Below are 17,294 nucleotides of genomic sequence, written 5' to 3' on the forward strand. Positions count from 1 at the left end.
GAACAGAAAGAACTTTATGTATGTTTAACTTTTCTTTAGAGAAGTTAATTCTAGCAAAGGGTTATTTGGGCATTCTGTTCATATTAGAATTCAAACAGGTTATGTGATATGTCTGTTCTGCTTGATTCGGTCATGGCATATACTCATATAACGTTTCTTAAAGGGCAAGGCATCTTTGCAATATATTGTATACAGTACGTACATGTCTAATATAAGTCTAATATAATTAAATCATACTTTGTATAATCTTTTTTTTTAAAAGAGATGAGTTATATACACAGAACTGTAAAACATATATTTGCAATCCATCCCCTCCCAGACCATGACTTCATTGCCTGGGCGTGTCCTTCAATAAGAGAGGCTATAACCCTGCTAAAAGCCTTGCTGTTCACATTTTAATTATTCTGTGGGGCTCTGGCTGAAGACACAGAGAAAATGCTACCTTTCACGTCAATGATTGCTCTCTGTGTGCTTGTATTAGCATTGCCAGTCTACATTGAAGGAGGTGAGTGCCAGGCATTATTCATATGGGTTAGGAGAACATGACTATTCCCTCTTTGTAAGAGTTGTCCTCGACTATTACTGATAACTGCAATCACTTATACTATTTTCTTTGTTCAGTGAGACCAGTGTTTTTTTTTTTTTTTTTTTTTATATAAGTAAATTAATTACTTACCTATCTTTAACTGTATATACAGAGGGTATTAATACACGTTGACGACATTATTGCAGACACTGTGCTTTGACTGAATTTCATGGATTGTTTATTATTACCAGCTAATTATACCTATTATAGTATTAACTTTGATATCATATCTGTAAAAAACAACAAAGTCCTTCACTTACATTCGTAATTATTATTTCTTTATCAGCGGATGCCGGCAATGCAACTTCAAATGAAACCAACTCCACAACAGACGCCACCAAATCCAATAGCACTTCTCCAGGAGCAAACTCAACTTCAACGTTCCCCAGTTCAAACACCAATGTGTCTGTCAACTCCTCAGTCTCTGGTACCAACGGCACTGCGTCTGGGTCCAGCCCCTCCCAGAACAGCACCAGCACCACAGCTACAAGTACCAACTCACCGGGGAACGCAACCAACTCCAACCCGACAGGAATACCTTCTGCTCTGCCAGGAACTAACAGCACAGCGAATCCTTTGAATGCCACACCACTTTACCTTTCTGCAAAAGCTTCCACCAGCTGTAGCCTCTCATACTCCCTCACCTTGGCTCAGATGATCCTCACATTTCTAGTCTCTGTCAACAAGCTGATGGCGTAGCTGCAGTAATCATCTGTTGTGTTTTTTTCAAGTTTGGGTATTGTTGTACCAAATGGGTTTTCCTTTAACTACAAACGTGGAGGTTTTGCTATAGGACCATGAGGGTTCAGTGTGAGAGCTTAGCAGTATAATGCAGGGTTTGGCTAAAGCTATGACCACAGACCCGCTAATGGTGTAGTGTCATTGTCTTTGTGTGCTCTATTACCTAGCGTGATGTTAAAATACAAAAGAATAAATAAGAAAGATAATGATTTGAACATCTGATTTTGCAATGCAAATTGCAGCTCAGCTTAAAAAAGAAAAAAGTGGTTTGACTATGCAATGCTACAATGTTAATGGAAGAGATTGTTATCTCGAAATGATAAGCTTTGCATATGATTTCTACCAAACCAGCAATGAAAAGGATGGATAATATTGTTTTGGTTTTTTGTTGTTGTTGTGTTAATTGTTTATAAATGTTTAGTTATTATGTACATTATTAGTTCATTCAGTAATCTCTAATTTCACTTTCCTCCAACGCAAATGAGGCCCTGTTGTTTACTTACAGGAAGGCAACAGCGGTAATATATCATAATTAGAAATTAGCATCTTAATATACTGAAGCCAAAAAAAAGGTCTCTTCTAGCCTCCAAACTAGAACTAAATGAAACCCTTTTGCAGATATTTGAATTGTATTTATGAATTTAGCAGGACTCTGGAAAATGAAGAAAGTTAATACAAATACTGGTCAAAAGATGTATAGTGAAAAATACCCCAAAATAACCCATTGTGTTTTAATTACTAGTGTGCCTGTTACTGGAGGATTTGTAAATACTCAATTGTGCACACACATGTCATAAAGTGATGAGATGGACCTTTCTGCCTTTAACATGAATGGGATTCCTTTTTATATTGCTGTAAAATAAAAATCCAATTGTTACATACATTATCTTTTCTGTTACATGTTTTATTTATTTTTAAAATATTTTTTATAGTCTACTTTGCATCAAGGGTGGAGGGGTGGTATTCACAATGAAGTAGGAATCTGGACTATCTCAACAATTGTGAAACTCTCAACAATTCCTGGTCAAAAGAATATATATATATATATATATATATATATATATATATATATATATATATATATATATATATATATATATATATATATATATATATATATATCATCCTTCCTTATGCCCCGTTTGATTCATTAGCAAGCTTATACATTCCAATTGACAACCTCTACACTCTCTGAATTTAGCTAGGCGTGAATATGCAGTAAAGGCTTCTACACCCCCCCAGCTGTTGAAAAACCACAGCATATACAACAAGCCACCAGGAGATGGCAGTGGAGCTCAGTGCACAGTATGCAGTCACATTTAAAAGCAAGTGTTTGCTACAGCACTCTGCAGTAGCTGCCATTTTTATGTTATTCCAAAAGAGGACCAGAGACAAGAAATAGGTTCAGAATGTGTGTTAGTAAGCCAGTTGAATGAACATGCTTGTTCATCAGCAAATAAAAGCACAGAGTACCTTGTCGGCCTTGATACTCTTTCCCTGGCATGCCCGGCCTGTCCTCGGCTGACAGCTTGACTCGCTGGAGGAGGTGGTGGATAGGACTCCAGCTGGCACCCTCTCCAGGGGAGAGAATTGGCTGCATGTGGATGGAGGTGGAGGTGGCATGGAAATCAAAGGACAAGTACAGGTAAGTACAGGACAGTTTTTATAACACGCGTGTCCAGTGACTGTAGTAGTTAATTGAAGGTGGGACTTGTCTCTGAGTTTCTTAAAACTACAGCCAAGTGGTCGCACTTTCCATTAAGTGTCTCTAGTTACTGTGTATTTACATGGTGGTCACTTAGTAGATGTGTACTTATGCGTAAACCCTTTTTGCATTATATAACCCTAACTGTAAACCTTACCCTAACTCTAAACTCAACCCAAACTCTTTCTCTAATACAGTTGTGTACATGTTACATTGTAACTGTGCATAGTCACGTTGTGATGATGTGCAAGTACACATGTATGTACTAAGTATCTACTGCGCAAATACAAAGTAACTTGAGACACTTCATGGAAAGTGTCGCCACACAAATTACACACTATAGTGAATGCACTGGCAAATATTATCTAAAAAAAACAGAATGGAATTGAATGATCTTTCACAGAATCCAGGGGAGGCAACTGCAGCAGCTGCAGTGCAGTACATGCAAATATAGACAAAGATGGCTTGTGTCAAGGTAGTGTCTTATTGAAATATATCTATATATATATATAGTGATGAATCCTTGCTTCTGGTTGCACTCTATGACTGTGTAGGATAGTCTTCCACTCACTAGCAGGTGTATTTAAATAGCAAACACTAACAGCAGCAGTTCAGTTACCCTCTGGGGGTTGCATTTATTTTTTGAAATCAAATAAACAAACAAAACCAAACCCTTTCTTGGGTCCTAAACTAAACACTTGTTTTTCCCTCCAAACTAAACAGGGACAGGCTAATTCTGCTTACCCTGAAACAAACTATCCATTCAGTTTTAAAGTTCTTTGTTACCTCAGCGTTTGGTCTCTTCTCTTTGTTCTCCCCTCCCCCTACCATTTCAACTTTACCAGCTTTAACTGCTAGACGATTAGAAAATTAAACAATTAAGACCAATTGATGCTCACGCCTGACATCAGTATGCTCCCCAGGGTCTTAAAGCCTTCCTACATCCTTTCTAACATAATAGCTTTTTTTTTTTTTTTCAACAAAACATAACATAAACCCAAGTCTGTGATTTAACCTAATACATCAATCTGTGGGAACCCATTTACATGAATTTATTAACTGTAATTTTACTTTTAAACACATTACATTATTTCACAGTTTGTTTACTACCCAGTTGGTTTATGTTGTCGTCACATTTTATTATTTTAGTTTTCTTTGAAACCATCACTACAACCGTTACCCAGATGGAGTGTGCATTCTTTGCCTCTGGAATGTGCACTCCATCACAATATATATATAGGTACAGACGAGTTGAATGAGGTCTAAAGATGAAAGCTTTTCTGGGTTGAATATACACTGTGGATATACTGCAGAGCATGGCAACCCTACTTGATATTTCCTGATCAGCTCAAGATCTTTTTTGCTCCATGAATTTCCTTATTCCACTTCCTTTTGTTCTACATTAAAACAAAGGATTTTATTGTTCAGTCAGGCGCAGCTGTTTGCATTCTTCAAACTAGTGCTCCACATGCACCCTCTGCCGGTTATTAATGAAGGGATATGGAACATCGCTCAAGAGGGTGTGCATAAAACCTTTCTTTTTCCCCTGAAGCATTGAAACAGCTGGAATATTCTTCCCACTACAGTATATGGCCAGTGTGTGAAGTGAAGGTACTATCGTTACTATTATTTTTTCATATATTTCCACTCTGTGTTTTCCCACCCTCTTCCTAAGGAATATCTATAGTAATGTATCAGAAGTGGAGCTCTGTGAAAAGTATTGTATCAGACCTCAGACCCAAAATGGTCTTCTGTTCCCCCAACACTGTCATATGGTCAGACAGGCAGACAGTATCATAGTGTTACCTCAAACCTCTTTTTGTGGACAAGCTTTATAGGTCCTAAGAAGTTACAGACATTCACAGGTTCAACTCTTTTACTCAATATTTCAGGGTCAAAATCCAGACCCCATTGGCTCCCATCCGACATGAAACTTTTCACAGGCCTGAGAATTAAAATATCCTCTGTAGCAAAGGGTAGACATGGGCAAGTCACCTCACAGGCATTTTCAAGCTGAATTGCAGAATTACTATTTCTAGCTGTGCTGAACTCTCTCAGATTCATTATGCATAAAGCAGGGGGTTGGTTGGATGTTCTTTGACAGTATACCAGTGTCCCCTGGGGTGTCAAGGTGAGGTGATAAAAGGAGAGACATCCTTTCTTCACTGCTATGCTTTCCAGAGGTCACCAGCAGAACAATGTGTGTTTGCTGTCAGGTGCAGAGTAACTACATCTTGCTGGAAATGTGAATATGATTCAAGCCCTATTGAAAAGAATGCTGTTAATAAAAGTGACTCTAGACCGGGCTCCTTAGCTACTGTAATAACTCTGTATGCATGAGTGAATAGGAGACGGATAATTTAAAAACAGCAAACAACATTATTCGACTGTAGTGAATGTGTGTGTGTGTAGCGGGCAGTGTTGTGTGATCCAGTGCAGTTACTGATTCCACGTTCCACTCTTAATATTGAAAAAAAAAAAAAAAATCATAGTTTGAAACACGACCACTGGAACATCATACAGTGTTTGGATAATACTTTGACAATAGTCGTGCGTGTGTGTAATAGATTTATATCGCTGTTTACTTCTGCAGCAGGAACTTAAGCACTAGTCAGAACTAAAATAGACACGAGGCTTTGAATTAAAATAAACCCACGTGAGCTCTTTGATGCTCACATCAAAGCAAACGTATTTAATAAAGTTATCAGAAATAAGATGACTAAAACCTTGTGTACTATTAACAGAGTTTAGACTACTTCAGGCCTATTTGGAGAATCACTTTGATGTCTTGTAGGTGTAACATTGTGTTTCTTAATATTTTAAGTTGTGTTTTATTTCTTCTATAGTCTGTGAAGTGCATTAGCATTTTGTAGCAGCATAGTTTACTTTGTTCTTGGAAATCCGTCGCCTCTCAAGGGTTTATTATACAAATCCGTCTTGTGAATTATATGAGAGAAAATGAGCAAAAACTGACCCTCCCATACCCATCCCCTTATCAAATTTAAACTGCCGAAAATGATTATGTATGACTCTTAAAGTGAATTCGTCTATCATGTCGCCCCTAATCCATCTGGTCCCCGGTTAATTCAGTTACAACAACCTATCTTCATAGCTCTTTCCTTTAAAGTAATTGCGGCTGAGAAAAGAAGACCATTAATCTCAGCCGTTATGCAATTATCCATCGAGGGTGGATTTTTAAAAGGAATACATTTTATAGCCCACATGCACTTTTAAAACATGATATCTACTAACCGATACACACTGGAAGTCTTTTGATGTACGATAAAGAGGACCAGAACCATTGCATTGCAATTGCTCATAATTATTCATTTCAATTTATTTCAATCAATTATTGGTATTAATGGAATCCCAAAGACACATTTCTGCTTATACAGGGTTATTTTTAAACAAATTTAGAGCATTTTCCACCACTAGGGAATTACCCTAGATTGCAATCCATGTATATTCCGGGAATATCCCTAAAATAAATGATTGATACAAAGAGAAATCCGTCTCACAGATATTTATTTACAGTAACTCTCAGCCTAGCTGTAAGAATGCAATTGCAAATTGCCATAAAAGGGTTTAAAAAGCTGCACATTAAAAACAAAGCTTGCACAGAAATATTTGCTGTGTGCTCAGCTGAGATGCATTCATTATTCATAACTAGCTATAGGTTATGTGTTTCCAAATTGCACCGTCTGTGATAAATAATGATGCTGCATGTTAAGAGGTGCTCGTCAATCATGTTAATGTAGTCTGCAGATTGACTTGCTTGGGGAATCATTCAAGCTGTTGACTGATGTTGCATGACTCAATCCAAACATTTCTGTTTGTCATCTTATATAAGTAATGATTGTTGTCTATAAAACCCTATCATTATTAGCACCGCCATTACCTCTCTGCATGGTACAGCATTAAGGAGCTGTCGTTAGCTGTAAGACATTGTTATTGTGATTTAAAAAGCATTGGGTTAAAAAGAAAGAGAGAGAAAAGCAGCTCGGGTGGTCATCGCTGTTACATTGTTATTTCTGTTATATGAAATGTCATAACCCAAGAGTTGGTAAATACACCTCCGTTTTTTACATTAGATTGTGTTTGCGGGCATGCAGCAAGATATTGAACTCGACATATTATAGATATGGCATTTGGCAGATTTTCTGCGTACTGTATACCACCATAGAAGGGGTTAAACACACTGTTTATTATGACAGTCTTTGCTGTACACTGCTGGCCTACCTCACACTGGAATTCCCAATGAGACAGCTGAATCTGCACAGCATAGTTATTAGAATTCACTAAGGTAATACCGTATATAGGTCATAAAGTACTTCATAACACTGCCACTTTTTTGTGAGTCAGAAAAATATACCATATAGTTTACTGTGACAACATACTACATATTATACAAGCCAGATTCTCAAACCTGATATAACCCCAAACCTAAGCTAACCCCCTAACCCTAACCCTAACCCTAACCCCAACCCTAACCATGAGCCCACTAACCCTAACCCCAACCTCAACCCTAACCCCAACCCCAACCTCAACCTCAACCTCAACCTCAACCTCAACCCCAACCCCAACCCCAACCCCAACCCTAACCCTAACCCTAACCCCAACCCCAACCCTACCCCACTAACCCAACCCTAACCCCAACCCCATCCCTAACCCTAACCCCAACTGCAACCCCAACCCCAACCCTAACCCTAACCCTAACCCTAACCCCAACCCTACCCCCCTAACCCCAACCCTAACCCTAATCCCAACCCCAACCCTAATCCCAAAACTAATCCCAACCCCAACCCTAATCCCAAAACTAATCCCAACCCCAACCCTAACCCCACTAACCCCAACCCTAACCCCAACCCCATCTCCAACCCCACTAACCCTAACTCTAACCCTAACTCTAACCCTAGCCTAAAATTGGCTTTTATCTGAAGATTAGTTTCATTTTGGATGAACTGAAGCTGCTCACGAACGCTGTGGAAAGTGTCACTCTCTGCCAAGCTGGAGATATTTGCATTTGCAATAGTCACACGGAAACTGCTCATTTCATTGTCTGCTGTGTTCATTGTGATGCAAAAACACCTTCTCAAAACAAGCATCTCAAAGCATGTCAACTGGCATAAGCTCAAGGATGCCTGACGTACAGAGACAGGTGGATAAATGATCATGTAGTGGCTAATTCTATTGTATTGCATATCATGGGAACCTTCTATATACATACTCACTATATATATACACATACACACGATCACGTAGATATCAAGCACAGTTTAGGCGCTGCCGATATAAGATTAAATCATCATTTGAATGGTCTTTGATAAACAATACGTCTACAAGGAAGGGATTTATATTTTAGCTCAGTCCATTACGTCCCCCACCCCACCCCCTGTGCCCAGAGCCTCCTCCTCCCCAGCCTCCTCCTGCTTTTTGGCTTCGTCTAACAGGGGAGGGCATCGCTCCTGCCTGTCCACATGTCTGTGAGCCCATTTACGGGCAGAGGTACCTCGAGAGGTCAAAGAACGTGGTGTACAATGTGTATGATGTAGCAGTGCTGCCTAATCTATGTTTTAATAAATAATCAAATCAGTTTCCTGACTGAACCAAAAGTTAATAGTTCATGTCAATAGTTAATAGTTAATCAAGTCAATAGTTAATAGTTCACTGTAGCAAGACATCTGGAGGTTCTTATGAGTCGTAATGTTTTTAACACAAGGCTGGTCTTTAAAACAGCAGAGTGCCCATACAATATTGAACTGTAACATTAGCTTGTAGCTTTGAATACGGGTGCGTTTTATCATGCAGTTTTTGAAAGATGCTTTGTTTTTGATGTGATTGTCTATAATGGTAGACATTACATTTTAAAAGCTTCAACCAGACATAAATGTGTTGCTTATGTTTTTTCTGTCATACCCGCTCATTTATATTCAGATCCACCTCTTGTACTTTTTCCTCTCCCGCGCAACTTATTAATGAAAGATGCTTTACAGAGATTATTAAGCAAACTGATATCTCGATGCACTCTGACGTCGTTAAATTAATTGACATTTCAGATGGCAATCCTAAATTGGCTGGAATGCATTCTGCAAATGATGCCATGCATTTCTACACCCGCGCTACATTTCCATTGGCAGCAGGGATGGGTTGGGGGTTTTGAAGCCTTGTCTGTGTCCTTCAGTAGCAGAGTTTAACAAACCTGCACTGCTGTGTCTGCAAAGCAGTTTCTTATGCAGCGTACAGTAAGTGCAAGGGTGAGCAGCATCTATTCAGGTGATCAGAACTGTAGTGTCACTATCTAAAGAGGACACTCGGTGACCACTGACATATTTCTACAGACAGAAAAGCACCAGGAAGACTCGCATGCAATGTTGTTAGATGCTTGTATAACCTTACACATCACCAGCGTAAAAGTACGAAGCATAGCCAAATTCATTTGACACTGATTGTAAAGCCTATGAATGTTCAGTAACACTTTACATTAGGAGTCTCTAACCAAACTGAAATGGAATTGCAATAGCACTCGGATGGCACAATAATTAAGCACATGGCTGTGCAGTCACAATATGCTTAATTAAAAAAGGAAAACATGTTGGCAGTTTCTAGCATCTTTAGTAATTACACTGTACATATGTAACCACGTGTTTAATTATAGTGTGTGCCGTGCGTTAATGCTTTTTTAAAATTCTTTATGTAAATTGAATTACAGACACTTATAGTGTAGCTTTTTTTGAAATATATATACCATAAGGGCTGAAATGTAAACCAGTACACATGGTGGTCTGACTGATGCTAACTGCATGACAACAACATCCCATTAGTTACCCGTCTCAGAGTTAAGATGAAATTGGTCACAACACCAGATGGACATGTTATTGAAATCTGTGAATCTCTGTCAATGCACCTGCATATTCTGTTTGCAGCATTGTTACCTTGTATTACCTTCTTCTGAACCTGGGAAGCCCTCAGCATTACACCTAATTGTGTGCTTCAGCAGTGGGATGGCAGTACACATTGCCTTTCTGTTTTAACGGTACATCTGAACAGTAAGCTGAATTTGAAAATGTCCTGTAGTCTTTTCTTATAGTTTATTAATCATCTGGCATAGACAGCATAGGAAACATGGTTTTGCATACAGCAATTGGTCCCCCTGTAGGCATAATACAGAACACAGTGTTTAAGTCCTGGGTCTAGATGATGTGTCATTGTCATTAGAAATGAGGAATTGTTTAATTATGATGGGTACACAGCCAAGGAAGAAAAAGCCTGACCGTGGATCTCTCCATTCTTTTCAGATGATTTGCATGACGGCGCTGATGTCCCCCTTGGTTTAGCATTAGCATGGAAATGAAATCAGATCACTGAAGACTTGTTTTTTTGTTTTGTTTTTTTGAATCCTGTTTACCAGCCTCACTTTTATTATTCCCCTTTTCTCATTTTATACTGGAACGTGCATCAAGCTGTCATTAGAAGCGCGTTACTTCAGCAACGCTGCCTTGTCGTCTGTAATTGCAATTTATAATATAAACGAGACAGCATCGGCACATGAGGTCTCCCTCATCGAGGGGCCGCCGGGCCCCCCGTTTCCTACAGGACTGCCACAGGCTACAGGGATACATACAGGGGAGTATCGGGATCAGGGCATGGAGATTTAACAGCAATGACATGCCGAAGCCTGGCCTGGAAACACAACGAAGATGATTGGATAAAACAAGTCATAACAATATGCTCTTTTTTTAATGATTTTAACAAAAGCACAGATGCTTATTGTGCAGTAAAACATTGCTTTCAGACCGCCTCAGTATAATATCCACCTCTCTATTCAGACCTGTGTGTTACAGCCCCAATTGCATCCTATTGACAGCAATGTAAAGTCAGCTTCTATATTACAGACACCCCTATTTAATATTAAAGACACCATCTACTGTACCTCCCACATGCATCAAGCCTCTGGTACACGCCCTCTCTATCTGTTCAATACAATGCTAACTGGTTAAATAAATGAGACATTTTAAATCATCCAAATCCTATGGGGTTTATTTGGGTAACACTTTACATAAAGTATCTCTAAGTGCTGTGTAGTTACAAAAATACAGGTGTACTTACACATAATTGCAATGTTACACATACGCTACATTGTAACTATGCACACTAGCATTGTAATTATGTGGAAGTACACTTGTATTTACCAAGTAGCTTCTATGTAAATACCGCAATCAAAGACGCTTAATGCAAACTGTTAACTGTGTTTGTTGCAATGCACTGTACAGTTTTCCGGTCATGTCATTGATCTCATGCTGTATGCATGATCGCCTGCATTTAAATTATTTAACCAAAAGCAAAAAGCTCCACAGACCTGCTTACAGAATGCAGCTCTGAAGTTCCATACAGGATGCATTTATTTATTTTTTCTAAAAGGCAAATTGTCAAAGTCAATCAAGTGGGCAGATTCAGTCAGGCACAGCCATTGCAAGGCGAACAATTTAAAAGATGTGATAACTCTGATAACTGACCTGTATCATGCTTGCTCATGAAAAACGAGCTCTGAAGCTTTCTGCCGTCTGTTTTCAGCCGTGAAAGGCTTTCCGGAGCGTTGTTTTTGTTCTTGCCACCAGGGGTCCCCAAAACCCTTCTGAATTTCAGCTCTGTTGCGCGGTAGAAGACAAACTGTCTTTGAAACAGAATCTCAGAAACATTGCTTGATTTGAAATTCATTTAAACCCATCTACTGTATGTTGTAATTATATTAGCGCAGCTGTAAAGCTGTTACTACAATAAAAAAAAACAAAGCTGAGTAAAACACTTAATAAGAGGCTTTTCTTTCACATCTGATTCTGCCAACCAATAAGCATGTTATATATTGTGTGTGTCGCACCATGAATTCACTTTTCATTCCATTCCAGTGCATCCAAGCACAGCCATCCCTGATCTTTATAAAGAGCTGCTCCATAATGCTTCTCTTTCATATCTTACCTTTTGTTTTTGCATAACAAGCAACTCTTGAATTAATAACCATAAAATCCCAACTACATTCAAATCCCAACTACATTCTCTAACTTTCTTTTGTAATGGAACATTTTTTGTCAGGGCTAAACTCTCACCCATAGTAGCACATCCAGTTTGTACCGTTTCCCGAAAGCTAACTTGAGTTCATGAGCTGTCTAGGGTAGCTGTCTTTAGAGGTTAACTTGCAATGAAACACCAACAGGCACGCACACATATCTGTAAAGTGAACCGGAAAGATCGGGAAACAACAGCTTAGGTGCAATACATCTCATGGGTTTTAAACTAATATAGACATGGTCACGTCTCTTGAAGTGGCTATTGAAAACTGAACGGCGCTCATGTGAATCTTGCAGGGCTTCAGGATTCACGCGTAAAGATGGTTCGGAAGCAGCAAATGTATCTTACAGGAGCTCGCAGGAATTTCACAGTATCAAAAGTTTTACAGGCCTCTGACCTATTTTGACTGCCTTCGTATCCTAATTAAAACTCAAGATGCGAAACAGATAAACAAACCCATTAATGCAGGATGCCATTCACAGGCAGCAGTGGATTCATACTGGAAAGTATCTGTTTGGGTATTCATTAATGTGACATTTTGGATCTGAATATAAATTAAGACAGTGATTCTAAACGCCTGAATGCGCAAGGGCCATGCAAAACAGATATGTCATTCATGAGGTGTGGATATGAATGGGGTCCATGCTATTAGAGAATAAGCCAAAAGGACATTCAATACATGACAGGCACTTCCTCACCTAATTAGAGACTAATATGAAAAGCATTATACTTGATCACATCATCTGCATAGCGGACAATTAAAAGCAATAGAGACTGGGCTATTTGAGCATTCGGTTTCAACGATCTTGATCTTTATCTTCAATAAATCAGTATTCCAATAGATTTACTGGCCATTTAGTGTGTGGCATTTTTATAACAGAAAGGTTTTAGCCATCCCTTCCACCATCTGCCGGCAATGTGCCTGGTATGAAACTCAGAATGAACAGATTTCCTGGTCTTTGTAATTTAGTTTGTGTGTCGGTGGGGAGGGTAGTGAACTGTACCCCCCCCCCCCCCCCCCCTTCTCCCCCACACCTTATTCTAATGCCATTAATTTAACTCATTTCATGATGTACATGTATTTGCATTCCATGACTTTTATGTGAGCAATGAACTGTATACTGTTATATTAACTTTTAAATTCATTGGAAAAATGTTTAGAAAAAGAGATTTCTTGTATTTTAACGTGTATTTATTTATAAATAAGTTGTTAACACAAACTGAACAGCACGTGATAATGCATTAGCACAGTAAAGGGTCCCTTAAAATAAAGTGTGACTAACAGTTTTACTGTTATCCTTCATCACTAAGATCGATGTGGAGGTTTGAGTGTTTCTGAAGTCTGCATACACAGTACATATTTGAGGGTAACACTGTCCATTAAGTGTCTCTAACGACTGCACACTGTAAGTACTGTAATTTCACATGTGGTTCATGGTAACTGCTGTTTTTATTATTACACAGTGTTATCCCTGTTTGCATAGGGTGTATATTCAGTCGGTGTTCTATCAATAACCAGACTCAGATTGCATACACTTTCTATACAGCTTCTATACCTGTAATCAATTTTTTAATTTTTTTTTTTTTTTTCTGAAACACTGTTTGTGGGATATGAAATGGCAGATGGCTTAGTAGGCTAATTCATTTTAGCAGCAATTATCATTTTAATTGCATTGTTCTTGGCCTGCAGTGATACTGTTAGATATTTCCATCTGTCGGTCTCCAGCTTAATTGGATTTTTGAAGGTCTTCATTGCACAATAGTTGACGATGGTCATCAAAAAAACTATCCAGGACTATTGCAGTGGCTTCAGTTAAAAAAAAAAAAAAAAATATATATATATATATATATATATATATATATATATATATATATATATATATATATTTATATATATATATAGAATTCTTAAGTAATAATAACTTGTAACATGTTTTGACGGCCTCTATTGGAATCTGTGTTTTTGTGATTGATGTTGGTTTTGCTGCACTGTGTTTTTTTTTTTCTCTGCATGCAATTAATCACATTTGTTATAGAAAATGTTTTTTGCTTGTAGTAGTCTGCAAATGGAGCAAATACATGGGGGGGGTGGGGTATCTGAAACCTGATATATTGCAAGCCTCACCATATATCATTATGTTTGCATTGTACCATTACTCAGATCCCAGGCAGCTGGTCTGTTACAGTAGACAGTATAATAGTATAAATGCAGACTCCAATTAGCCCTAATCTTAGTTTACCTTACCTAAGGTAATATTAGTTGGTCCATGACTAGTGATAACCATTGTTTATGAAACCAAACACTAATGTTAGGCAAGGCAGTCCATGATTACTGTTAATCAGGATCCATGAAAACAGACATACACAAAAAAAAAAAAAAAACACAGATTATCAATAGATTGGGAAAGGGGGCTTTGAAAGCTCACATTCACTCGTACCAGAACATAAAAGACTGAAACATTTTAGAGCAACAATTTTGTCTGCTGTGCTAAATTTGACATTTAATGCCATGTAGTTATGAAATTTACTACGAGAGAGAGAGAGAGAGAGAGAGAGAGAGAGAGAGAGAGAGAGAGAGAGAGAGAATAATGAAAGATGAGATTATCACAGAAGGGATCAGTGATGATGATGGGGATGAAGATGCCTTAGTTGCTATGGCTTCCCACCATTCCACTAAAATGTTTCCCGCTGACAGACCATATTACGCCTCCAGCAGTGATAACATGGGCAGGAACCTCCCGTCGAGTCAAAGATCATTCCCATTAACCTCTTAGAATGGGGTCTTGTAATATTCAACATCACCTGCTTATCCCTTCTCATGAATACATGAATAAATAAATAAATAAATACAATGTGACTGAACTGAATACACAAGACAATTGAATACTGCCAAAGAAATTGCCTCTTTTATTAATACAGTATTGTTCCTTGTGGTATTACTTACAAATGAGGAAATGACACATTGCACAGTGTATTGACATTAAATATAGATACTTGAACTAGTGTTGTAACTAGCTCACCTCTTTGCAGAAGCCTTTAACAATACTGTAAACACAGGTAGACAGCTCAGGTTTGTTGTGTTTTTATTTGGATTAACCAATATCATATACCACATATTATCTGGAGTTTAAAAGAATAATACATGTGATATGAAAAGTCCATTGCAAAGAAGATACCAAATAAAACACATTTCAAGTAAGGCAACATAATTGGGTATTCTGAAACAAGGAGAAAAAACAGGGCGAAAAACTTCGTTTTATTGCAAATTTGTTGCAATAAAACAAATTAAGCAAGACTCTACCCTAGCATGCACTGCCAACAAGATCCATGGCCATAGTTATCATTCCATTAAGATGTGTGTCATTTACTTTATTGAAGATTCAGACAGTGGGACACCTGCTGCCACAGCGTTAACTTAGATGAATTCTCTGAACACACACTCCACGCATTCCTTTATAACACTGAGCGTCTTCTCACTGAACGTGGACTTCACTCTGTAAATCACACTGCTTTTGAGCACATGTAACTTAGTGTATTAAAGGGTCCCTGATAACTGCTCTAAATCCAAGCTCCTTAACTCTGTTTTTCACAGAAATGCACTGAATTTCTTCTGCAGAAGCCGGTTGGCGGCATTCCAGACTCTGATTGGTATTGGAGAATAACACCCCTGATCTTAGTGAACTTCATGCTAGAAATAAAAAAAAAACAACATGTTCAACATGAATGAAAGGAACAAGCAAGTACTGATGCAGGCATGCATTTTGTATGAGTTCCACATTGAATTTGTTTGGCAGCAAGGATATGACAAGTTTGATATAATCTCTTATTGGCAGTACCATGATCTAGCTCTGTAACAAGCACACATAAAAACCCCAGCCCTTACACCTGCTCCCCCCAGTGGAGATATTCCAGGGTCACGGGTTGCAGTTAAATCTCTGCTGAGAATCCCGTGTATTTTATTGTATTGGCTGAGCAGCCACCCAACGAAGACTATGACTGTGTGGTCTGCCCTAGATTAAACCTTAATCAATCTGAACGTGTGCTGGAATCACAACGCATGTGATGGATGATTGAGCAGCGATCGTTTTGAAAAAGAATTCCCTTGTCTGAACGAAATTGGATTTTATATTCAATTAACAGACTAGGCTTAATAGGGCATTGATGCCATATTAACAGAAACGGACACCACTCTACATCGGTTTAGCTTCGTAGAAAACGATATGCAGAGGCACATTGGCTAACGATTACATGTGGCTGGCAGACGTTTCAGATGCCAGTCCTGTAGGTTCATTTCCACAGTCAGCAGCAGTATGTTAAGCTATGAATATCCATCAGATGCAGAATATCTATTAATGATACAGGACACAGTGAAAACACAACAGGGGGTGGATAAAGATGGGGAAAGACGAGTACAAAAGCTGCAGGAAAAACTGATTAGTGACGAAGTCAAGTGAGGGCAAACAGGTCTCCAACGGTTCTTCCACATTATAGCTGGAAGAGCCATTTCATTTCATATTTATTATTATCATTACTTTCTGGATGATTTTTTATACAGGCTATGTAATGTAAAATGTTGCAGATGAGCCGATGAAGGCACATGGCCTGAGACATGCATAACGACGCATTCTGAGCTAGCCAGTCTCCTGTGAATTAATGCAATGCATACAGTAATTTATGCAGATGAGAGGCAATCACACATCACATAATTAGACTTCTGATGAGTTCTCATGCCATGAATGTAATTACGATAAAGGACCTGTTTTGTGTCTGTTGCTCCGGTACACAGAATGGAGTCCAGGACTGTAATGGTTAACTTCCAAGCACAATCTGATCCTGTGGATTCTTTGTCTAAAACAATCCACCTTTAAGCAGCTGAAGACAATTTGATACCTACAGTGGTGCAGTTATCATAGAATAGTCTAGTTGCTACTGTGGACTTATATGAAAGTGCTGCATGTTGTGTGTGTGTGCATCTATCTATCTATCTATCTATCTATCTATCTATCTATCTATCTATCTATCTATCTATCTATCTATCTATCTATCTATCTATCTATCTACCTGTCTATCTATCTATCTATCTATCTATCTATCTATCTATCTATCTATCTATCTATCTATCTATCTATCTATCTATCTATCTATCTATCTATCTATCTATCTATCTATCTATCTATCTATCTATCTATCTATCTATCT

General features: G+C 38.4%; 1 protein-coding gene across 1 annotated transcript; it reads left to right on the plus strand.

Moving 5' to 3' along the window:
* The first annotated feature begins 380 nt into the window (after positions 1–380).
* Positions 381–2,210, plus strand: LOC121303937 (autotransporter adhesin BpaC-like). Its single transcript, XM_041234838.1, has 2 exons — positions 381–505; positions 873–2,210. Exons 1-2 carry the CDS (start codon positions 436–438, stop codon positions 1,283–1,285), a joined length of 483 nt encoding a protein of 160 aa, XP_041090772.1. The 5' UTR covers positions 381–435; the 3' UTR covers positions 1,286–2,210.
* The last annotated feature ends 15,084 nt before the right edge of the window (positions 2,211–17,294 follow it).

The sequence above is a fragment of the Polyodon spathula genome, chromosome 36 (genome assembly GCF_017654505.1).
Source record: "Polyodon spathula isolate WHYD16114869_AA chromosome 36, ASM1765450v1, whole genome shotgun sequence".
NCBI lineage: Eukaryota > Metazoa > Chordata > Actinopteri > Acipenseriformes > Polyodontidae > Polyodon > Polyodon spathula.

Excerpts from the sequence above, each read along its gene's own strand:
- LOC121303937 (XM_041234838.1), top strand. The coding sequence starts at position 436 with ATGCTACCTTTCACGTCAATGATTGCTCTCTGTGTGCTTGTATTAGCA. Across the intron at positions 506-872 it reads GCCAGTCTACATTGAAGGAG|CGGATGCCGGCAATGCAACT; the intron begins GTGAGTGCCAGG and ends TTTCTTTATCAG.